The sequence below is a fragment of the Zonotrichia leucophrys genome, chromosome 5 (genome assembly GCF_028769735.1).
Source record: "Zonotrichia leucophrys gambelii isolate GWCS_2022_RI chromosome 5, RI_Zleu_2.0, whole genome shotgun sequence".
NCBI classification, from domain to species: domain Eukaryota; kingdom Metazoa; phylum Chordata; class Aves; order Passeriformes; family Passerellidae; genus Zonotrichia; species Zonotrichia leucophrys.
The window spans coordinates 27,895,930-27,921,102 of NC_088175.1; the positions used below are offsets into that span (position 1 = coordinate 27,895,930).

The window sequence follows — 25,173 nt, forward strand, 5'->3', positions numbered from 1 at the left end:
AGCTGGTAATGGAATGAGCTTTGTATGAGTCCAGCTGTTATGTCAGTGATGCAGCCGTGAGTATTTCTGAAGAAAGCTGTGTCTGGCAAGTGCTCTGGTGTGTGGTACTATTGCTGTGTGTAGAGCAAATGCTGCTTCTTGCTGTCCTCAAGAACCATCGAATGTAGTGTAGAGGTCTCCTATTACTGTTAAAACAAAAACCAAGCACCGCATGGGCACAAGAAAACATAGATCCATTGGCAGCAGAACAAGACTGAATTATTCATTCCTCCAATACCTCCTGTAGGTTCCATCTACTCAGGCTGTTCAGGATGCTGTCTGTTGGAGATGCAGACAGATCTGCTTTCAAAGCCATGAGGACAAGACCCTGCAGACTGTCATCACCACTCTTGAGCCTGTCCTTCATTAAACTGGCTTGGGCATTGTTGTCACATCCTTGAGGACACAGAAGTAACCTCTTATCATCCCATGGGCTGTTGGTAGGAATACTTGGAACACCAATGGACTTGGAACACGTCTGGTAATGCCAGCTTGGAATTGTCTCTGAAGTGAGAGCAATGAGTTAGGAGCAAGATGGAAGCCCTGGCTGCTCTGGCCCCTTTTGCAAAAGGGAGGTGAGAGAGCCACATCTTTTATGTAGCATTGCTTTGGTTTTTGTAAGAGAATTTAGACTATGTCAGTTTGTTCCTAGCTCCATCTTGCTGAGAAGCCTAAGTATTCTCTGTTAAAAGTTCCTTGAGCACAGGCAGGATTTCTCTGTTCATGCAGAGTGCTCTAGTGAAGATGAGTGTATTTAAATGGCTGTTTGGGAACATCTGTAACACATACTTTTTCTCAACTCATTTACTAGTAGGCATTTATCTATGTAATGATTGTCAGCTGGCAGTTGAATTTGAGAGGCATTCAGAGATTTACAGAGCTGCAGAGGCTCAATTCTCCTCCATCTCTTCCATGAACTGCTATGGGCTCAGGTAAGAGGTGCCCACTGTGAGAGAAGGTGTTGCTGAAGGTTTGTTCAGAGGCTGTTCTTCAGCACAGAATGCACATACTTAGATTCAGAGAGGTTTTAACTATTTTTTTGCTTTTTCCTTCCCATTGGTTGGCATGAAGATTCCTTCAGGCCATTTTGCATACCCGGGCTGCATTGTCCATGCCATATTACAGATTCTTTAGCATTTCTCCCCATTTTCCTTCTGCATCTCTCAGAGTTGCTCTTACCTATTAGGCTTTTGTTGAGATGTATTCTGATTTTTAGTGTGGGGAAAGCTACCTGTAACTAGCAACAGCTGTAGAAATTATGATCTTCTTAAAACAGAAGTTCAACCTTTGCATTTACAGCTGTCTTGTAATGTGCCCTACTGCATTTTGCAAGCACTTCTAATGTTCCTAAAGAGCTTCTTGGAAAGGAAGGAAATGTTACTTCTGTCAAAACAAGACACTGTAGCTTGTGTTCAGAGCAGTTTTCAGCTTCTCATTATGTCAGCCAGCTGGATATGCCCTAGAGTGAGTCACCTTTGGAGCTGTTCTAGTCCAGATGCTGAGGGAAATTCTGGAGGCTAAGATAAAATCCCAGACCGCATCTGAAGAGTCCTCACTAAAAAAAGTGGTGGAAGCATGCTGAGGGGAATGACTGCCCTGCTGGGTTGAGAGGCTGAGTAGGTTTCACAAAGAGCTGTCAAGGAAGAAAGGGTTGCTTCTGAAGAAGGTAAAATGTGTTTGCCGTCCTATGGTCTTGACCAAAGTAAAAAGGCGACAAACTGGAAGCACACCTTTTCTTTGTTTGTTTTTCATCAGTGAAAGAAGTAGACAAACAGAGCTTGCAGTGGATTTGTGGTTTCCATAGTGATGTAGCTATGGAAGCTTTTGTGCGGCTGAGCTTTGCCCTCCCTGCAATCACACTTGAAAGCTATGAGTGTTCAGCTTTCCTGCCAGGGAAATGCAAGTATGTATCAAACATGGAACTGGCTGAAAATGCAGCTGCATTTTCATGAATTTTTCAATTACTGTGTTACCTGAACATGTAGATGTTTAGAAGCTCAGCTCATTTCTCCTTTATCTGTTGTTCTGCATTCAACTATATTGATACTACAGTTCTTGCTGTGCCAGGCAGGGATATATTGACCTCTGTCCTTTGCTTTCTGTCATGTGTATGTACGCACACGTCCCACAACACTGGTGCCTGTGACTCTCCAGCCACACTGATACCAAACATGCACTGGTCAGGAAATGTATGTGTAACTCTTTGGGGGCATGGTAACTGGTCAAACATCACCATGTGAAACCTGGCAGGTGAACTTCATAGACATCAATTCACTTGTCCCTGTATCTGACATTACATCACGCTTTATTTTAATGGGCATTTTGAGAGTGTTTTAATAGTCAAAATATATGATCCTTGGGGAATTTTTGCCTGTGGAGAGAGCTGTTTCTGACTGTGAATGGATGATTTATTCTGGCTTTCAAAACAAGTTGGAGGTGGAATTTTTCAGCATCTCAGTGATGAGATTACCAGTAGGTCCTAGAGGCAGGGGAAGGAAAATGCTCGATGTGAGTGTTGCATGCACACATCAGGCAGTTATGCACATACTAGTGTTGCACACACACTTGCATTGTCCAGTCTTCGTGGTTCACAGGCATTTGTGCCTCATCTTTTTCTTTTTTTATTTGTACTGCTGCTGGATGCTTTCCTACTGTCTCCCTGAACAAATATTTCTTACCTTCAGCATTTGTTTTGCTTGTCTAAGGGATGTAATGGGTCGTCTGTTCCCTTTATAGAAAGGAATGTTAATTATTTTCAGAAGGCTAATTAGGTTGCTAATGAGAAACTCTACTGAAGAAATATTTCCTTTAATTACTCACTCTGAAGTCTTGTACAGAGAAGCTTATTGAATATGCTGTTAAATACAAATGCTTGTATCTGACTTAAAAATGCACCTTCAGGCTCCCTGAAAGAAACATTTTGGTAAACTTGGGAATCCATGTGACACAGATGACTGAGCAAATGAGACTGGTGCTAAGAGAATCTCAGTTGTGCAGCTTTTTTTGACTGCGCCTTAATTTGGTACTTCTGCAAGTGACTGGATGCAGTTGCTCTTTGTATTTGAGTTTTTCTCATGACTTTTGTCAGTATAGGTAACTATTTGTGCTACCTGACAGCCCAATCTATAATTAGACGCAGCCTTCACACCAAACAGTTTAGCCTAATCAGCCAGATGGCAGTCAGAAGCACTGAGAGGTGGAGTGACATGTCCAAGGTCACATTGCAGATCATGGCAAACCTAGTAATAAAGCAGAGGTTTCATCAGTCCTGTGTTAGTTCACTGCACTACTTGCCCCTTATGCCTCTTAGGGCCAGCATAGTTCATTACAAGACTTGCAGCAGTTTGCATATTCTTCGTGAGGCAGCACAGCTGCTCAACAAGCCCATTTATGTAGCCACCTTGGCACTGTCTTAGGAAGGTCCTTTTGCTTCTCCATCTTAGTCCTGTCTTCTACTTGCTTCACTTCCTTGTTGTAGTGATACCAAAATCCAACAGAAAATAAATTTTCTAACACAATTTGAAATATTAGAAAGCAGGCATTCTTTACTACAGTGCTGGACACTTTAGGAGGATATCTCCTCTAATTGAATGTGTGTCATGAAACTTTACCATAGGGTATTTATTCTATCATGATTATACATTCATTACAATATACTTCCTAACTAATACATAAACATCACTTTCCCTAGAACTAATTTGCATTCATCTGCCTCCAACTGGAAGACCTTTTATGATCCTGGAAGGTCAAATAAAGGGATCCCTGGTTACTGAGTGCCCCAATATGACTATTCCTTGAACTTTTCTTTCAGCATGCATGTTGCTTCTTGTTACATAACTTGCCAAAACCCCATGTATATTCCTAATTTTCTATTTATCCGCTAGTTCCAGCTACATTTATCATCCTGTGTGCATACTTTTACATTCTTTCATCTTTTCTTGCTAGTTAGTCTTTAAGTTCTATCTAGCAACTTTAGGGGGAACTTAAAATTTTTATTCTTTGTATTATCTATCGGTCTCAATGCTTTTTAGAATTGCTTTGGGAGAGCTACTGTAGTCTGGTGGATATTTTAGTTTTAGTACTCCCAGGATGAAAGTTGGAGCAGATCTCTTAAGATTCCCTGCTTTTTGACTGTTGAGCCTTCATGCAGCTCTGTAGAAGAGCTTCACTTTTTTCAGCATCTTCTGATATCCAGTCTGCTCTTAGCCAGACTTTTGGAACTTTTTACACGCCATGGCTGTAGTAGGGAAAATGTGAGAGAAGGCTGCTAAATGGCGGCTGCTTCCATGCATAAGAAGATGCTCCTTATTCTTTTATATACTGGTCGTTGTAAACTCAGCAGGAGAAGGAAGGAAGGAAGATCTGTCAATGCTGTGAATGCAGTGCAAAACTTTGCATCTTGTACTGTGCTGCAGAGTATCTAAATGTAGGTGATTCAGAAGAATGACTTAGATATAGGAAATACCGAAGAAAACTACTATCAGCATGAGATATCAAAAGTCATCCTCCATTTCTTTTTAGGCACAGACATACACTGCTAAAACTTTTATCTGTGTGCCATGCATGCAGCACTGCCTTGGCTGAGGCACATTTATTTAAAAGTTCACTTTGCATATATAATATTGAAGTTTGCATATCTTTGCAGATGTGGGAACTGTCAGAGACAGTGAAGATAAGTGAAGTGAGTTGCTTAGCTGCAGTGTAATCTGGCTTCTAAGTTTGTACGAGCCTATGCAAAACAAGCACACTTGAAAATGTTAATACTTTGGGCACCTTGACATTGCTATGAACTGTTGTGCAGATAGTGCTGTTTGGTCTGTGTGTAGTGTGGTGGGTTTGTTGTTGCATGTATCGAGACTAGTTATATTATGGAATGATATTTATGTTGTTTTAGCAGGAGACAAAAACTTACATTCTTTCTCCTTCTACCAAGAGTGTATTGCTTAATATCTAGTGATTGTGGTAGAAGTCCTGATATGCTGCAGGTTTCTGTACATCTAAAAAAGAATGGATAGTTGACCAGTGTGTCTCCAGGACTGCCAATAGTGGATGCACAATACAGGCACGAAAATGACAACTCCTAAACATCTTACATAAACATGGACAAGAAAACATATGGTGCCTCTCTGCTTCTATTTGCTATGGGCCACCTGATGCTCCAGATTTTAAATATGGTTTAAAAAGAATTTAACATTTGGGACTTTTGAAGAGGGTTATTTTTGGTATCCAGTGTGAGCAGTATCAAACCATTTTACTTAAAACTGAGGAATTCTTTTCTAGTCTTAATACAAGTCAGTTCCCAACACACAGATGAGAAATGGCATCTTTGTTAAACTGGCATTTTGCCCAGAGGTACGGCGTGCCTATTGTTGCCCAGAATGGAAAGCAAAATAAAGAAAAAAATCTTCTTTGATAAGACCTGAAATTACCCTATATAACCTAAAGTATAGAGGTTAATAAATCAGTGTTGTATATGCTTTAAGCACCTCTAAGTAGGCACTGGAAGGATGTAGGAAAGATAGCATCAGGAACGATCAAACTCCACTTTTGTCTTCAGAATGTGCCCATCTCTAGCTGCCTTCACAGGCTCTGGTAACTACAAATGGGAACCTGTAAGGAAACAAAGCTTGTAAGGTACCTTTGTTAAGTGCCTGAAATTCATTCATTAATTTGCACCTCTGTATGCATGCGTATATGAAATGTTTATACAAAATCCAAAATTTAGTAAAACCATGTCATGCAAATAATTAATTTGTTAGAATGGTATCATGGTGCAGTAATGGTGTAACGCAGATTACTGGAGGTGAACAAACAAGTCACTATCAGAAGTGCATTTCTGTCAGTGAGAGCTCAGTGTCTGCTCAAAGGAGGGATCAGTTCCTCACTGCTTAAATAAAAACTGCTAAATAACAGTGCCTCCTAAAATAACAATCAGTTGTTTGGTTGTTATCTTTAAACTTTTCTTGAGATGGTAGAATGAAAGCTGAAAACATAAGTTGGGTATTAAGGGCACCACAAATGAAGATCTGTGCAGAAAAGTGTGACCCTGGGAAAGCCCTGCCAGTTTGGGAACTCTGTGGCCAGTCATTAATGGGTCAGGACACACTTGTGTGATTCAGGACAGCCAGCTCAGCTTCACCAAGGGCAAGTTCTGGCTGATCAACCACCAGTGGCTTTCTGTGATGGAGTGACTTCATCAGTGGAAGGGTGCAAATGTAATTTATTTGGACTTTGACATGGTCTCCCCACAACATCCTTATCTCTAAATTGGCAAGACATGGATTTGTTCAGTGGATAAGGAATTGTTTGGACTGTTGCATCCAAAGGGTAGTGGTCAAATAGCTGAGAATCCCAATGGACGTCAAGGAACAAATGGCGTTCCTCAGGGGTCTGTGCTGGGACCCTCTGCCCTCATAAGACTCTGCTTGGAGTGCTGCATCCAGCTCTGGGGTCCCAGCGCAGGAAGGACATCAACATGTTGGAATGAGTCCAGGGAAGACCACCAAGTTTTTTAAAGGGCTGAAGCACCTACCTTGTGCAGACAGACTAAGACAGCTGGCGTGTTCAGCCCAGGCAACAGAGAGCCTTACAGCACCTTCTAGTACCTAAAGAGGGCTACAAGAGAGTGGGACAGGGAATTTTTATGAGGGCATTTAGTGATAGGCCGAGGAATGATGGCTTTAAACTGAAAGAGAGTAAGTTTAGACTGGATATTAGGAAGAACTTTTTTACTGTGAGAGCTGGTGAGGGACTGGAACGGGTTTCCCAGAGAATTTGTGGATGCTCCATCCCTGGAAGCATTCAAGGCTAGGTTGGATGGGGCCCTGAGCAATCTGGTCCAGAGGAAGGTGTCCCTGCCCATGGCAGGCTGGTTGGAACTGGATTGATCTTTGGGGTCCCTCCCAACTCAAACTATTCTGAGATTCTCTTATTCTTGTCTCCCCTGTCTAAATGCAAAAGTACAATTACATGTTAGCTGGGTAAAACCTTAGGTTACAGTTCAGTGGAAGCAGGCCAGTTAAATTATCCATCCATTGAAAAGCCTCTACTGTGGATGAGACTCCAGGATGGCATGTTTGCCTCCATGTTGCAGAGAATGACACAGCCATAGTTGTTTTCTTTTCTGGTTGTACTTGACAGGCCCCATGGGGAAAATGAGTTTTTCCAACCAGGTGCAGAGTTCAATAAATGTCCTCTGACAAGCTGACAGAAATTAGTGGAAGCTCGGTACTTGGCAAAAGAGAAACTAAGTATAGGAGGTGTTAAGAACTAATTGAACCTCATGGCTGGGAAGTTGTGGTCTTACCATTTCCTTTGACATGCTCCCATCTGGTGTAAATAGCTCTTTAAATGTTTCAGCTGAGGGTATCCTGTGTTTCATAGCATTCAGCTACTAGGCTGCTATGAGACTTGAAAAATAAGCCTCTTCTGGAAACCAGGTGAAGTCTGTTCAGCTCAATATTCCCTTTTCTAAGGAGAGGTGATAGGTTTTACTGAGTCAGCTGATATTGACAGGGAGATGGAAGTGGGCCAGTAAAATTACAGATACTCAAGGCATCTTCGGGCTTGAAGCTGTTTGAAGTTGAGTATCATGTTTCTGTCTCTGATCTGACCAAAGCAGTAAGATCAAAGTTACTGAAAACATAGTCTGGATCTGCAGTAGCTTATCCTTCCTGCCATGAGCCTTTTCTTGTGGAGCCTGCAGTGGGGAAAGATTGTGCTTCACAACCCCTGCTGGATGGAGACACTGGGCCACCAACTCCTCCTTCTTCATGCTTGTGTCTTCACATATTCCTAAATCACCTGCATGACCATCAAAAATACTTTTGTAAAGGGAATTCAGGGTCAGTGAAAGGTACTGTCTGGATTGTCCAGAGAAACATCAGTGCTTTTGTTAAGGAAAGAGAAGCTCTGACAGTGAGAACATGAACTTTCTGCATTATGCATCAACTTGAGTTATCTATTCTGGAAAGAGCATCTTCCAGAGGCAAGTAAAAGAATACATTGTTATCTTGTCTCTCTTCTGGGATGGCCAAGGATCTTGGCCAGTTAGTGCCTGTGTTTCAATTATGAGATTGTATTGTCAGTCACTGGGAATTAAATTAATATGTACAAAGAGCTGTGTGTGTTTTGGAACATTTTCTTTTCTGAAGCATGTAAAACTGAATAAATACAAATACACAAGCAAGAAAATTGCTCTGTCTTCTACTGCAGTAGCTGTGTGTGTGTGGACTCAAATTCAAGTCCCCTGTCCATTGTGCTTTGACCTTTTGCACCTGTACCATCTTTCTGCAGCTGAGAATGGAAAATGTCTTCTGTGCTGACTGACAGTTGAGTGAAGAGGTGAGTAGTATTTTTACATCCTTGCTGAGTTTAGGATTAGAGTTAGCAGTTCATAAGGATTTTCTTTTCTAAGGTGGACACTTAATTCCTTTTTCAGGTGTTAAGACGTAGGTGGTAGTAACACAGTGCAGTTACATTCCATGAATCTTGAAGCAGATGCATGTTAGCTGCTATTCGCAAGAAATGTTTAGAATTTTTCAGAAGGCTGAATATGTAGACTGGATCTCAGAAAAGGGGTGTGAGTTGGGTCTCAACCATAAACTGATACATTTGTAAAGCAGTCTGAAGCTATGGTATTGCTTTATTTCATGATCTGGGCTTGCTGTACCATGAAAGGTAAATTCCTAGACTTCAAGCATTTAGAATATTCTGAAGCAGCCCTGTGCACATACATACAGACCTTTCTGTCTTAAGGAACCCAAAGTGTTACACTTAGGTTGACTAATAAATACAGATTGAATATTCTTTCCAGTATTCAGCAATGAATCTGTTGGTTTTATTGTGGAGACTGTTCAGTAGGACACGGTCATTTGGACGCACTGCAGTCACAACAGGAAATGTGGAAGAAGGGTATAAACATAATATTAAATTGATCTATTTTCAGAGAGGCTCTGTGAAGCTGTGATAAATGATTGCTAGGTTGAAGGTATGCTAAATCCAATAGTAGTGTATTGTTTGTAAAAGCTCACCTTAGTACAAAAGTGCACAGTCAGAAGAGGCAGTTTTAAGGAAAAAGATACATCCCCTTCAAGTAGAGGAGAAAAGAGGACAAATCAGCAAATAAAATAGTACAGAATATGCAGGTGTCTCTATATCTTTCTATATCTATACAACTGTAGATAGAATTCAAATTTATGTAGATACAGCAGGTTGTTTTGCCGTCTTTCAAGTGGATATCTATGGTCCAGTCCAAACTAGAGAACAGTCTAGTGTTCTGTGATATGGGAGAGAGGCAATAAGAAACTCAGAAACAGTAGGAAAAGAACCAAGGTGGCATCAGGTCTAGTGTGAGGATTCCCGAGACATCCTTGTGACCCAGCTCCCTGGCACTGTGCTTGAGTGCGCGGTTTGATGCGAAGGGGCCCAGCTTGGAGGAGCTTACGAGTCAGGCGGTTGCCCATCAGGGAACTCTTAGGTGCTCAGACCTGGGCCTGAAGTCATGGTGTGTGAACCTGTGTCACTTTTTGAAAACTGGGCTCTAGGAACTCAGGTCTGCTCTCACTGCAGAGAAAGAAGTCAACTGTCCAGGTTAAGATAACTGTGAATCCAGCAACTAAGCACCCAAAACTGAAGGATGGCTGATAAAGATTTTGAGAGTCGATTGTGCTCCTGAACATGCCATCTCCTTGAGGACAGACCTTCCATAATGTTGGCTCCCTCCTCTTCAGTGTTGATGGGAAGCTCTGCCTGCTCCTACAGGAGAGTCCTGGCATCCAAGTCTCTGCTTTGTACTGGGGCCACATCAGGGGCACCTGGGCTCTTGCTGGGTGTTTTTGAAAACTACTTTTGAGAAGTAGTATCAGCAAATGTTGGGAACTCAGGGCAGCTTTTCCAAACAGGGAATGGTAGCAGGTAATGCACAAGAGCCTTACAGCAACAAGCTTGGAGAAGAACATGACCTTGCCTGAAGGAAATGCTGGGGAGATTTGGGCTCAATACTTGTAAATGTCAAGTTTGGATTCCGTAATTTTTCATAGTATCTTTCAAGTCTGCTACTTGCATGATTCTTGGGGGTCTTCTGTCAGGTACAAAGAAAACATTTCTATTGGTCTCTATAAGTAAAGAGCTACTGCCTTAATCTGTTCTCAAATTGGAGTGGTCACTGTGGGCTAAGGTGTGTTCACGTAATGTAACATTTCCTGCTATGTGTGCGGCAGGACATGGAAAGCCTCCACTTGCTGCACTTCTACAGGAATTCATGAGATCACCTTAGTCAAAAAGCTATTCTTTAAACAATGTCTTCATATTTTCTCTTGTCCTCTGAGAAGTCAACCTCCCTCTACACTCCCTCCCAAGAAATCCCTACCTTTCTCCTTTTTGTTGTGAAATGGTACCTTCTGGGCAGCCCACACACAGGCATTACCACTAAGAAGTGTACTTCCCCATCCCTTTGGGTTAGGCTGGTAATTGGATTCATTTAATCTTTTTTTGGCGTCATGGTTTTTTACTGAATCCCAATTCCCTTTGGACCAGATTTGAAAGATAGACAGGGATCAGAGGCTGCCAGCAGGTACAAAGTGAACTGGGCAAAGGAACAAGAAAACAAGGAGTGGCAGGGAAATGATGTGCCTTCTATGGGAAAGGAGCTAGAGACAAAAATGAGGGGAAAATGCAGATAAGAAATAGACTGTGCTTTCTTACCCCGCAATGTGTGGAAGGGAGACAATGTTCATCCTGATGGAAAAAAGCAGCAAAAACAGATGACTCAGAACTGACCAAAATCCAAGGGCTCCAGATCCTTTTTGAAAGCACTGAGAGTCTGTATTTGGAGACATCTGTGGCATGCTTTTAGCTTCATTGCAGGGCTTGATTAATCGATCTGCTGGAGCTCTTCCACACTTCAGTACAGTTGAAATCCTATTTTCTGAGCCACAGTTAATTGAGGCTCTCAGTTACCTGAAGGATGAATATCTCCTCAGAGTTATGACTTCAGCACATAAGTACCACTAAGACTTTACTGTATAAATCTTTAAACACTGATGAACTAATGTCTTGGGGCCAAATTTAGTACATAGTATTCTGTACACATCTAGTGTTCTGTAAATCTTCACTTCTAATGGTGTGTGATACCTCTGTGAAAATCCTGAAGCCAGATTTGCAGCATATTCATTCAATGTTGTCCATGGTTGCCAAGGTATGCTTGTTAGGTGTTTACTCACAGGGAAAATGCAAAATAAAAAGAATTACAGTTAAACAGGTATTGTCCAAAAATGCATGTCAAGTTTCCCCAACACGTTCTCGTATCTACTGTAATCCTTGCTGAAGCAGAAAAACAGATGTACATCTGATTCTCCCAGTCTGAAGAAAGAACAGAGTAGCTACAATGATGTGCCAATGAAAGTAATTTAAAAGTAACGAGAAACAATTATTTTTACGTAAGTACTGTTTGGGTAGTAAGGATCTGAGGAAGGAGGACATTAGCAGTACAGCTCATGGGCAGGGAGAGGAAAGTACCATTTACTTCAGCTTGGCCCACTGCTCGGGGTCATGTCGTTTGGAGAGGCTAAAGTGTCCTACTGTGTGTGTGTCTCCTTTGCACTTTTTCAAATTTAAGAGTAATTATCATATATAACATAGGGTTATAGATCCCTAAGGCATTCCTTAGAAATATGAACATGCATGTTATAGAACTAAATATTAGTAAATATTAATTTTTAAAATAATACTGTGCTGTAGCTTTTTAACTTGCTGCTGTAGCTTTTTAACTTGCTGAAATAACTAGGCATTATGAGTATGAAACATGCTGCAGTAGTTCAGGTTTACCTGCAGTGGATCAATTAGCTGACAGAATTCATAGACTCAGAATTCATTAGGGGAATTGTCTCATGGAGGTTTTTGTTTGTTTTTCTTTTATTAGCACTTCAGAGTTAATTCAGAGTTTCTTGAGGAGGTCTCATTACACTCAACCAGAGCATCTAAATAATTCGGCTGGATTAAAAGGAATAAAGACAATCTGTAAGAGACCTTTTTTAAAGCACAGTTTGGCTTGGTAGCAGGGAAATGGGCAGGAAGCCACTGCAAAGGAGAGCTTTGAAAAAAAATGAGCCAGGCAGTGCTCAAGAACCTAATCAGGCATGAATACGACATCCACTGAGGTCTCACCTGCAGTGCTTGTGTGAGACAAATCTACCATTATTCCTTGGTCTACCATCAGTCCATCTTCTGATCCCTTCCCTCTTGCCTGCCAAGGCTGCATCACCTGCAAAGCCGAATGAGAATATGGAAGTCTCCTCTTGAGTGCTCCTCACACGAAATGGGGCAGTCTGTAAGTCCTTTCTCCTTACTTGAACTGGTGCATCAGTTTTATCCGTATCTTACCTTAACCTAGGTGATTATTAATATCCATTTCAGAGCTGAAATTATAAAATATTAAAATGTAATCTTGGTGCTTTCTTGCAGCCATAAGTCAAAGTCCTGCCCTGATCACAGAATGTTGGGACAGGTTCGGAGGGGCCATAGTAGGTCATCTGGTCCAACCTCCCTGCTCAAGCAGGGTCATCCTAGAGCACATGGCACACAGCATTGCAACCAGACAGTTCTTGAATATCTCCAGTGAGGGAGATTCCACAACCTCTCTGGGCAATCTGTCCAATGCTTGATCACTCACAGAGTAGAGAAATTCTTCCTCATATTCAGGTGGAACTTCATGCCTCTGTTTCTGCCCATTTTCTCTTGTCCTTACATGGAGTTACTCTTCCCCAGGTGCAGGACCCTGCATTTGGCTTGAATTTCAGGCAGTTCTTCTCTGCTCCTCTCTCCAACCTGTCAAGATCCTCCTGAAGGGCTGTGCAGCACTAGGAGGTATTGGCCACTCCTCTCAGCTTTGTGTCCTCGGTGAGCTTGTTGCTGCAACCAGATTTCGATAGAGAAACCCAGTCCTTTATATACTTTCCCCTGCTAGGTCTGTGCTTGTTTCCTGTAGGTGGAGTGGGTTCTTGGTTGGCCCCTGCATTGCCAGCAGAGTTATGCACATGCAGGGCAGTCAGGGAAAGGACTGAGTTTTCCTTGGAGGTCCAAGTGTGGTTTCCACAGACTTTCCTTCTTTTTTTTTTTTTTTTTTCTCAGCAAGCTGGAAAAGAAAGTCCTGCTAGAGAAAGAAGGAAAGATTTTGCGCTGGCCTAGCTCAGGCTTCCTAATAACTTTGTATTAGAGGAACTATTTCTGTTTTAACTGTTTGAAATATAATTTGCTGCTGATGGAAAGCATTTTCAAACTTTGAATGTAGAAGCTCCCTATTTTCCCCCAAACAGCACAGTACAAGCAGCCTCAATGCAAGCATGGTCATCCATGAGCAGTCTCCATGCATTGTTTGCTCTCTGCTGAGACAATTGCATAGCTGGCAACTGTGTTTCTGATTTTCAGGAAGCTGCTGCCCTTCCCATTATAAGCGCCTCAGTGATGAATGTCATTTGTTTTCCTGAGGAGACTGAATAGCTCCCATATGCTCAGAGCTTTTTGGTCAGTATTACTGTCACTCCATTAAAAGTTTTGCATCACCAAGTTCAATTATCTACTTAAGGCTTTTCACAAATCTGCATTTCTTACTGAATCCAATCTTGGCCTTCTGTTTGAATGCTTCTCCCACTAATCTCATGCTCTTCAACTTGATTCTTTTATCATGAATTGCTGCTCAATAAAACAACACTTTTCCCCTTTATGTCCCTCTTGAGACCTTCTTGTGCAATATTGCTTACCAGCACCAAATAATTTGGTGTGGCTGGGAAATACAATGCTTAGGAAAAGCTGCAGTTTTAATTGTTCTGTAAATGCTCATGTGAGTTGTAACCATTAAATTGTACAGTCCCCAGCTTGTGCAGTGATGTGCTGTGGCTTGTGATAGCCCCCCTAAATGTATCCTCCATTCCCTTTATGTCTTACTATGTCCTTTTTGTTATATTTTGGATGAAATATTTTACAGGAGGAGCTGTGATTTGTGGGTTTGCTTAGTGCCTAGGACAGTGGAACCAGTTATGTTTGGGCTACCACAGATTGGCATCTGCCCTGTCTTCCTTGCTCCTAATCAGCAGGAAGTCTATGAGGACTCTTGCAAGCATATTGTAAGAAGGAGGTTAGGCTCAGAAGAGAGAGCAACAATCCCCTGGCAACTTAGTAAAATCTTTACAAGTTTTCTTCTCTGGAAAATGACATTGCATATTACAGAATATTCTGAGGTGGAAGGGACCCACAAGGATCCAGCTCTTAAGTGAATGGCCCATACAGGGATCCAATGCTGGCATTATTAGCATCATGCTCTAACCTGAGCTAATTACTGAGCTAATTACATTATTATTACATTTTACTTTGTTTCAATTATTAAACTCACCTTAACTCATGAGTTTTACTCCCCCTCCCGGTTCTTCTTCCTATCCCACTGGAGAGCAGTGAGCAAGTGGCTGTCTGGTACTTAGTTGCTAGCTGAGTTTTAATCATGACACCTTCTTACTGCTTTCCATGACTTCTGTACCTCTGATTTTTGACTTGTTCTTGTAATGATGTCAGAATGGAGTAATGATATGAGGATTCAGAGTCCTAAGCTTATCAGCTGTGTTGGCTGGCTAACCAAGTAACATTACATTGACAAACTCTCCTTGGTTTGCAGTGCCCTTATGCATCAGTTTCTTACGGATTGTGTGGATATACACTTCCTGCATATTTCTCATATGCCACCTCCTCTGCTGTCTTGCAGGGTTTCTTGGGATTGAATTGTTAAGAGACATGAGGCAATCTCTAGTGATTCTTTATTCTTTCACCTACAAGCTCACTATGTGCTGTTGACCTTTCTCTGTAGCATGTAATGATGGCTCCATGTCCTGTGTAAAATGGATTCTGCCATTAGAAAATGACCAAATCATATGAACTGTCAAGGCTTTGGTTGTTTGTGTGTCTGGTCAAGAGAGGTGTGAACGGATCATGGATACAGCTCTGTCCTTTTCACTTTCAATATTCCCCTCTCCATATCTTCTTCATGTTTGTTATTATAGTTCTGTTTTTCCTTATAGAAGTTTCTCTTATATCAGAATGTCAGTTGCTTGCTAATACTTTGTTCAGAGAGGCACTGTGTTTACAGGGCAGGGCAGGAACAGCCTCGTTCCAGATGGCATGGAGTGACTGTACATCAAGTTAGCGTGGTCCTTTCCCTAGTACGTTGTGCCACAGAACTGACAAGTGCAGAGCAACTTAAATAGTGCTTGGTAAAGAGTCCAGAGAAACTCAACTTGAAAGAGTAAGTTTCTAAGAAGGAAAAAGGTCAAATTCATCCTGTGGTTTAAATCTGCAAGGCTTCAGTAAAATTATGCTTATAATCACCTCATGTAATTGACTGTCGCATGGCAGACTTGTGAATCTCTACAGAAAGTGTAAAAGCTAATTGTGATGAAACAACTCAGTGATAAGAAAATTATGCCTTTTCAAAAACTTCACCAATTTCTTTCTTTATAGACAATTAGAGTTTGTTCTCATTTCCTATTGATCATGAGTAACTACCCCTCTCTAGGCTCAGCTGTTCCTTTTTATTCTCCTCCTTTGTGCTTTGCTGTCCTGAACCAAATTGAATGGATTTCAGTGGATCTTTTGTACTTTTTGACTTGGTATCAGGAAGTCTGACACCATAAGAAAATTATTTTACAAATGCTAGCCATAATATGGATGAGTTCTTCAACAGGCAAAATAAAAGTTCAGCTGGATAATGAGTGTAAGGTATGGTGTCTTTAAGTGTAAAATCTTTGAATTTTCTCCTCCAGTTCCCTTGCTGTAGCTCCCATCAAAGCTCAGTTTTAGACTACAGCAAACATTTTCAGTATCGAGACTGAAGACAACAGCTGGAAAGGCCCAGTTTTAGAATGCTGTGTTCAATTAACCTATTCCACAGTAGAATCAGAAAAGTAAGGTATAGTGCTGTTTATTGAAAAGAGTAAACAGGCGATATGTACTCCTTGTGGGATGACTATATTTTTCTGCTGACCTGCAACCAGTAAATTCTTTGGCAACCTTGCTCCTGGCAAAGCCCTTGTACTTATCAACTCCCTCCTTATCACCAATGTAATACCAGCGGTGTCCCATTTTTCGGGCAGAGCAGTGTATGTTGTTCAGGCCCATCCTGAGTCATGGAGCCCTGTAAGGTGCCGCCTTTCCCCAGGACTTAAAATCTGCTGTGGTGAAAATGAGAGTCACTTCTTTCTCAGATTTATCCATTGTTACAAGTTTGTGTGCTGCCATCTGGGGGACAAGGACTTGTGACATCCTCGTTGACTCCTCTCTCCCTCTCTCTCCCTCTTCCTTTCAGAGTGCTGCTGGGGTGAGTGCAGAAGAATGGCTGCGGCAGAACCTCTGACCGCTTTCTCACGATGGTACCTCTATGCCATCCACGGCTATTTCTGTGAGGTGATGTTCACTGCTGCCTGGGAGTTTGTGGTCAATTTCAACTGGAAGTTCCCCGGTGTTACCAGTGTGTGGGCACTCTTCATCTATGGCACCTCCATCCTCATTGTGGAGAAGATGTATCTGTATCTCAAAGACAAGTGTAACATTTTAGTGCGCTGCTTCATTTACACACTGTGGACATACCTCTGGGAGTTCACCACTGGCCTCATCCTGCGCCAGTTCAATGCCTGCCCATGGGACTATTCCCAGTTTGATTTTGACTTCATGGGCCTGATCACCCTGGAGTATGCCATCCCATGGTTTTGTGCTTCTTTCATCATGGAGCAGCTGGTGATCAGAAACACCCTGCGCTTACGATTTGATGAGACTGCCGAGCCTGGGGCCCCCACCACGCCTGTTGCCTTGGCCAATGGCCACGTGAAGACAGATTGAGCAGCCGCTTAGAGCCATACTTAGCAATCTGAAAGAGCCCAGATCTCTACCACTGACAGCCAGCTCTGGCTCTGAGGTACTGCTCCTTGCTCTATAAGATTCATAACCCCATTTTTCTAATGGGGGTATGCATGGGATATACCAGAAAAATTGGAACCAATAGATTTTCTATGGATTTTACTCTTTGGGCTCCAAGGACCAATATCAGTTACTTGTTAGTTAGGTCGTTTCTGATTTTAACTTATTACTGATGAAAGCAGTCCTTTTGCTTACACTTTAAAGTGGAGAAAGAAGAAAAAAGAAATGCTACGGTGGAAATGCATCCTAAAAAACCCCACCTAATCAGTGGATGGGCATGGACACGCCAGCTGAGTTAGTGATTGGCTTACTCCATTAGGCAATATTCAGGTGCTTGCTTGCAACCAATACCTCCCGTGGGACCTGAGATGCTGCAGGAACAAGCAAAATCCATCTGCTGTTGAGAAGTACCTAAGACTGGCAGTCTGCTGGGGAGGTAGATGGTGTTCCCCTCACCAGGTCCCACTGGCCTCTCCCCAGGTTCTTTGTTGCACCATGAAATAATCTGGTGCTGGACATCTTGCTGAACTTATATGGATATTGTACTTTTTGAAATCTCAGTTCTGATACTTCTGATACTCAACAGAAATATTATCTTTTTTTTTCTTCCTTCTTTTTTTTTCTTCCTTTTTTTTTTCTAAAAAAAGGCCTTTTTTGCCAAGTGAATTTTACCATAATCTGTGCTATCTGAATCTTGGCAAAGGCGCAAGAAATAATGCAAGTCTTCCCATCTCCTTTGTCCCCCCAAAGCAGATCTTGCTGCAGATTCCAGCTCCCATCTCAGCCATGCAAACCTTGTAGAGACTATATAGCCCACAAGACTTTTCAGCCTTCCTTTCCAGGGATTCCTCTGTTTCTGGTGATGTCGATGACTTAGTCTGGCTGCAGCTCATTGTATTTGAAGGTCAAAACTTCCATGTGGCTATCCCAGGATTTGGTCTCTGACACTGACTGCCATGTTCCTTCAGCACTGGCAAACAACAACAAAAACAACAAAAAACAAAACACCTGTCTCTGAAAAGCCTGCACTTCTTCATGCTCTGCCTGAATGAGGCTTTGAGTTAGGGTGTGAGAGCAGCAGTATAGAGGTGGAGTAGGAGGGACTGCTGTGGCTTCACTGTAGACCTACCTGTACCAAGGACAGTTTGAAATTTAACCTGTTGGGAGCACTTACAGAGAACAAGGACACCTATGGTGCAGGAAAGGTGTTTGATAGTGGCAGCCACAAGTTTGGAATTCCCTCTGTCAAGTCTTGGCCTTTGAAGTTAGCAAGAAACAGAGAGCTTCCAGCTGTCCGATGTCTCACTCCTGAACTGATTTATGGGGAAGGTTTGCCAGAGTTGTCCCATAAGTAAGGCCATATTAATTTTATTTTGTTCTTCCATCACAGTCAGCAGAGCTGTACCAGGGATAATTTGTCTTGAAATGCAAATCTGTTGTAGGATTCCACTCTTGGAAATAGTTGGGCCATTTCAATGTATGTCCCTTGTTTCTGGTAGGGGGTGCTTAGCTATAAACCTGTTCTTGCCCTGTTGCAGCCATTCCTGAGAGGAAAAGCACTGCTGGCCCTGTGAGTAGAATTGTTTCTTGGTTCTGCTGTTACAGGGCAGTGTTATACCTTCTTTGTTATTACACAGAGAGCAATTATTTTATTCCTTCCCTTCCCCTTTTCATATGGCATTCATTGCTGGCAATGGACACATGAAAACTGTGATGGCAAGGAGTTAATCGAATATGCCCTGGATATGCAACGTATCCCAAATCACTGAGAATACTTAGGTGGGTATTTAGAGTTCCCTTTTTACAGTTCATTAAATTAAAAGAGAACAAACACTGAACAGATAGTTCTTTTGATGCTGTGATGCCAGTGTTATGAAATCAGAGGAACAGTATGTAGTTTATCTGCCTTGTTGGTCTTGGGAGTACAGACCTGGACAAAATAGTCACCTGAAACTGTACATGGAGGGAAAAAAAGGAGTTTTGTGTGGGGGATAATGTAGATGAGCTCTACTGGAGCAGAACAAGAATTGCAAGATGCAGATGAGAGTTGGGATCACACCATTTTGGCCCTGGTTATGTCATGATCACCAAATGCAGTGTCTAAAGCTGGGTTGTCCTCTCACAGCATAGCTTAAATGTGGTGTTGTGCTGCCTCCTACACCACCCCCACATCATGTCAAACCCTCAGCTTTATAGAAAGATCCTTAGGATCCCTGCTTTCTCCTTAGCTGTTACAAAACTCTTTGGAAAGGTTAAAAAGAGTTGGCAGTATGGTGTGGAGGACTGGCTGTCTGCAGAGCTAACCTGGTGTGCTATAGCAGTTGTGTCTGTTACTGTCTGTACTTAAGAAGGTCCCGTATAAATGACATTTTATTTGTATTTGGCTGAGTGATGTAATATTTACCTGCTCAAAATATGGAAGGGTTTCCCAGCAGCATCTAGTACCTTAGGGCATTGTTCTTACTGCCTGTGTCATTGAAACAGCCGTTGTGGTCTGCTTTCCACTGGTGTCTGACGTGTACCACCCAGCTACTGCATCTTCATAGAGTGGTAATTTATACCCAGAAGTGCACTTTACTTGCAGCTTGCACACCAGAAACAGAAAAGGACCTGGCAAATTCTTAAATAATTTAATTATGTATAATACCACATACCTAATGCAGCAGGAATAGCCAGACTTCTCCTTTCTGAGCAACGTGGCTGCTGTCAAAGCTTTGTCTTTTCTGCAAAATCTCCCTTTTTAATACATGTGATGCTTCTTATAACATCTTGCAGAACTGCCCAGAGCACGTTACCAGGATCTCAGTGGCAGCTCAGTGAGAGCTTGGGAGCTGGACTGAAGTTGAAGAGACATTTACATTAAGAAGAAGAAAAAACGCACAAGGCCTAACATTTGTTTGTATGTGTATCTTCCTCAGTAGATTAAAGTTGCCTGTTTTGAGTTCACCAGCAATAAAAAAAACCTTGTGATTTATCTACCTTGTCCTAACTGCAGCAACGAGAAAGTGACCCTGATCTCTGCCTTTCTTTTCCAGGGGGTGGTGGGATATGGACTCCCCAATGTTCCAGTTTTGCATCTCTCTCTTACTTGTCTCATGTACAGTCCACCCTAAAGGATCTCAAAGTGTGTGATAAATAAATACAGAGTCTGGTGTCCATCACGCAAGAGGCAGTTCAAGCATTATTGTGGTATCTGTTCATACTCCAGAGATCTTGCCAGAGGGGAATGTTTGATCTACAACAGGACCAGATGGCATTTTGGTATTTTGTATTATAATTGAGAGAAATGTGTACATACGTACCAGGTACTATTGTGCCTTTGGTCAGAGTGCGTTTTGTAATTAAAGCAGAATAATCCAATCAAGATTTTGCTTGAGTAGTCCTGTGACTATAAAAGGTAAAAAAAGACTGCAAGGCTTTAGCTGCTTTGAGAATTAGGAAGCAGGTGACTGAAGTCCTGAGTTTAGCATAGCTCTGCTGCTGACTGGTTTTCTAAAACCTGCAGAGAAAGAAAGGGGATTTCTTCACTCATGGAAACTTCTGCCCTTTCTGTAAATAAAACATGAACCACAACCAAGATGTGAACTGAAACCAAATGTTTTTCTATTTTAATTTATCTGAGGCCCTGAATACATGCAATCTGCCCTGTATTCGAGGGGAGGCTTGCAGACCTGACCTCTTTTCCTCCACTTCTGCCTGCAAAGTGCAGCTGAACCACCTGAGGGGGAGAATACTCTTTTCCCCTTCCTTCCTGCACACTGGCAGCTACCAAATCCCTCTGTCCATGCCCTGTTGTAGAAGGAAATTTTTCTTCTTATGTGGCCTCTTACCAAACCAGGAGCTCTTAGTAATGTGTGTCACCTTACCCAGCTGCTTTGGCACCTAAAGACCACTTTGGGTCACAGAGCTGGTGAGAACAGATGAGCATTGTCCTTGTTTGGAAAATGGCCTCCCTTTGAACCTGTCTTCTCTTACTCCTCCTGGAGTGTCCTGAGCTGCTGAGGAAGAGACATTCCCTTCCTTCCACCTTCTGTCCCAGAGAATGGAGCAAGCTCTGCAGCTGCTCAGGGGCCTTGGTACCACTCAAGGTTTTATGCTAACACAGGTCTGTCTCCGACTGGGAACAACAACTTTGATTTTAAGAGCTGTAGGCCTCTGAACTTCAGGCTCAACATAAGCAAGGCTTCCATAGACCTCATAGTGAATTTGTACCATGTGTAGTAGCTTATTGTCTTCCAGGATGGCAAGGCTTTGCTCCATCAAGGGTCTGACCACGGGTCAAACCTTTGTGAACAAGAGGGTAAGTTTCAGATCAGGCAGTGCTCCCAGAACCTGCTCTACTTTTGCCCCCTGGGCAACCGGCACAGATGTGGCAGGAAAAGGTGCTGGGGATGCGCTGGTTAGTTTGTGTTCAAAGGCACCACATCTTCAAATATAAAGTTGTGCTTGCCCACTGCAATCTTCCCTACTTGTGCAAACACAAATGTTTGCTTGCCACAAAGTATATGATTGCTTGACTTATTCTGAAGTAGAAGGAGTGTTCAAAATCTCCAGTCCTCTTTCTCTCTAGGTGATTCCCAGCTTACAACTTTGTGGAAAAATATGCCACCTTGGGATGTGCAAGCTAATGCTCATTAAGCCAATATAGGTCTTAAGAGGCATGTAGTGCTGTTCTCCATCCTGCTGAGTTAATCATGTTGAGAAGCAGAATAGACACACTCACAGTGTGCTGCCATTTGGCTATACCACTTCAGGACCTGAAATAGTAGCAACACCCACTCAAGAATTCATTTTGCCTTATAAAATGTACTCTTAATTCCATGCTTAAGAGGGAGAAAGAGATCCTATATAAGCTTCATCACTGCTGCTTATCTTATTTGTGCTCTTACGTGTTTAAGATTTCAGCTGTTTAATTAAGACCCTGAAGACCAAATGTGGAAGGTGACTTTTTACAGCTCTGGAGCAGGTGAGTATCATCACACAACTGCACTCTGCATTGCATGGGGTGTGCTGTGCAGCTCCAGTCCACAGCCAGGATGGGCTTCCATCGTACAAGGACTGTGATGAGTAGGGGGGGTGATAAAAACACTGCTGATAATGGTGGCAGAGCAAGAACTGATGGTGACACTCCCAAATCTTCAACAGTTAGGTTGAAAGAATCTCTTTATATTCTCTGTATCTGGCAATTCTCATAGGTCTAAAGCAAATTGGTAGTTTTTATTCTAAGAGATGCAGACCATTTCTTTGACTCCTTACTCTGGAGTCTGGGCAGCTCACTCCTCCTACTGTAAGCACTGAATTTTCTGATATGAATGGCCTTCATTCGTTCCTCAGAAAATAGCAATTTTAAAATGGTAATCCCAAATGTTTGACGTCAGTTTGTATTTATGCTTTAGTCAATTTAGGAGCTAAAGACCCTTAAGTATCTGGTGATGCTGTTTGTTTATACTGTTGTTTGGCATGTGATCCTGCTTTAATGCTATAATGCAGAAGAAAGAGGAGGAAGTACAAGCAATTTTCTCTTTAATAAAAATACATAAACGTGTAGTTGAGACAATATTCATTAAATAGGTGAGATATGCATATGCTTAAAGATGTCTGACCTTTCAAATATGGGACACTTTCCAGTGAAAAATGTTGCTTTCCACTGTAGTTAATCACCTTTGCAACATTTCTATATTGCTATTTCAGTGCGGTTCTTTACCTTAGTATTTTGAGAATGAGAATAAAAGTATTTTCACATTTCACTGAAGAATCTTTGAAGTGCTTTTCACAAACTGATGAAATAATTCTTGCTTCTGAAGAATTACTGAAATGGTTCAGAATTAAGCCCAAATAGCACTGATCAAGAGCTGATGAAAACTGTCCTGACAGTTCCCAAAAGGTCATTTCAGAAAGTGAAAAGGGAGTTTAACACTACCTCTTAATCAAGTTTCCAGATTTGTGGAGTGAGGTAATAATATTCCGAAAAAGTTGGGAAACTGGGGAAGTGCTACCTGCTTTTCCACCATGTGAAACTGTCCCAGAAATGGTTGTGCATATCATGACATTGCCCTGTCAAGTGAAAGCCAGCACATGAAGGGATTGTCAGAGCTGATAGACAGCCCAATATCTTGTATAAAATAGGACTGATTCCCTCTGTCTGCTACATAATCCCATCTCCATCAGTAGAGTACTTTTGGGTAAATATTGCTAGGGGCAACAAGCTATGTTAAAGGCTAAACTGAGGTGACCATCTGCTCTATCAGCTCGTGTTGCAGTTACTGCAGAGCTTATCTGTGATGCCGTTTCTGTTGTCAGACCACTCATCTGATACCACAGCTCTTTCTACTGCTTCTCTTTCTCCAGCAGCTCCTTTGGGGTATCCCGTCCTTTTCCATGCTTTATCTCCACTGTAAACCCGTGCTGCAGTGAGAGGTACCCAAGCTCCCCTACCCCAAGTCTGAGCCCCACCTTTGGCAGTTGAACAAAAATGCTGTGTTAAATATTTGCTCATGAGCTGTACCTTCCATTGAAGCCCCCAACAGCTGCAGTTGTCAGTGCTTTGAAAAGCAGAAAACATTTTACACACTTGCCTTCAGGCACAAGTACAGCAGGAAGTATGAAATTACTGTTTGGTGTGTTTGCTCTACCTTCCTCACAATGGTACACAATAGGTTTTCATGGCTAAATTCAGCAAAAAGCTTCTCTGGTCAATCTCTGTGAGTTTCACTGAATGTAGACTAATTAATAATTTCACCTCATCCTTCATATGGATGTGTGTACATACAGTGAGTGTGTTTAGATGCACAAACATAGCTGATGGCATACATGCATTGTAGCTTCTACCAGCAAAGAAGAGCCATCCCCCATTTTGCTGCCCACTCACTGCCACTTTCTTGAGCAGATGAAATCCAGAGAATATCCAAAATAAAGCCCACATATATATGAAGAAGGTTAAGATCTAAGTTGGATGTTCTTAACCTTGCAAGCTGCATGTCTGTGTGCTTTGGTATGGCCTCAGTTACACGTATCAGTGGATGAAAGACCTAATTGATGAGCAGTCAGCTCAGAGAGGGAAGTTAGGCCTAGGTTTTTCAAACATGTTTAACATATGGCGTTTCAATCAGATTAAGGCAAACATACCATACTATCCTCTTTATATACCATACTATCATCTTTATTAAAAGTTATCACTTGGGGACCTTCTAGTTCCTTTGGTAGGGTTTGGCTTCTAGTCTCTATGCACTCTACTATTGCTCAGGAGAGCACTGTGGGTCCTGCTGAGTCAAACCTATCCCATCCACTTCTGTTTCTCAGAAGGCATCAACTAAAACTACTCCCACCCAGCTGCAATGTTGGTCCTAGACATCCTGTTCTTCTGCAGCTCCATCTTTTGGCTACTGGATCTGTCTGCTCTCTCCAGTCTCAGTCACATTGCAAATTGTCCAGGCCAGGCCTTGCGCCTTTGTTGTCACATTGATGTAAGCATGTCCCTAACTGGATCTGTAAGTGCTAAGTTATCAGAGAGGGTGGGCATTAAAAAAAGTTCCTTGAAATTTTCAAGGATAAGAGTAAACATCCCAGCTCTGTTCCACCAATGAAAGGGCTTAACCAAAATGTCCAAGAGGTACCTCTGTTGACCCTTTCCATCCAGGAAAGCGGATTTCCATCCAGGAAGGCAAATCCCTGATAAAGATTTGAGCATGCCAGCAACACCAGAGGGGAGCATGGCTTGTGGCACACTAGAAGCTTCAGTGCAACTACTTTTCAGGTGGCACATAGGTGTCCACCTTAGCCAGATGCTGGCATTCTCTAGCAAAACAGCTTTTTAATGATGGTGAACTGGCTCTTCAGCAGGGCCTGATTGGAGTAAGCTTGGTAATGATAATGATACTTTGGTTGACAAGTGTGATGACAAAGCACAGCTGTCCTTTAATCTTGCAGTAAGGGTAGCATGGCTCCCAGCAGTTTGCTTATGGTAGGGCTTTGTGCTGCATGACTGCTGAAAGTAGCACAAACATCTCCAAACAACAGCACAGGCTGCAGTTGTCCTGGCCACTGACCTCTGGGCATGCACCCAGCATGAAGCTTGTGGTGTTACAGCAAGGCTGCCTGCAACCTTATGGCTGCTGGCAAAGCCAGCAGCAAGCCTGGCCTTGACTGCTGTCATGGTTCATTAAACCTTATTTCTCTGCTTTA

At 42.3% G+C, this 25,173-nt stretch overlaps 2 protein-coding genes across 11 annotated transcripts in view; both read left to right on the top strand.

Annotated features, from left to right (window-relative positions):
- TMEM229B (transmembrane protein 229B) overlaps window positions 1-20,356 on the top strand; it is a 32,287-nt gene extending 11,931 nt beyond the window's left edge. For 2 of the 4 annotated variants that reach the window (XM_064713543.1, XM_064713544.1), the window contains exon 2: window positions 16,385-20,356. In XM_064713543.1, the coding sequence (XP_064569613.1) occupies window positions 16,385-16,914 (530 nt within the window). In that variant the 3' untranslated portion in view covers window positions 16,915-20,356. Of the gene's footprint in view, window positions 1-8,334; window positions 8,383-16,384 lie in introns of all 4 variants that reach the window. The other 2 variants (XR_010440388.1, XM_064713545.1) reach the window with 2 other exon arrangements.
- Window positions 1-25,173, top strand: part of RAD51B (RAD51 paralog B) — a 400,026-nt gene that overhangs the window by 1,347 nt on the left and 373,506 nt on the right. The gene's annotated exons all lie outside the window — the stretch shown is intronic.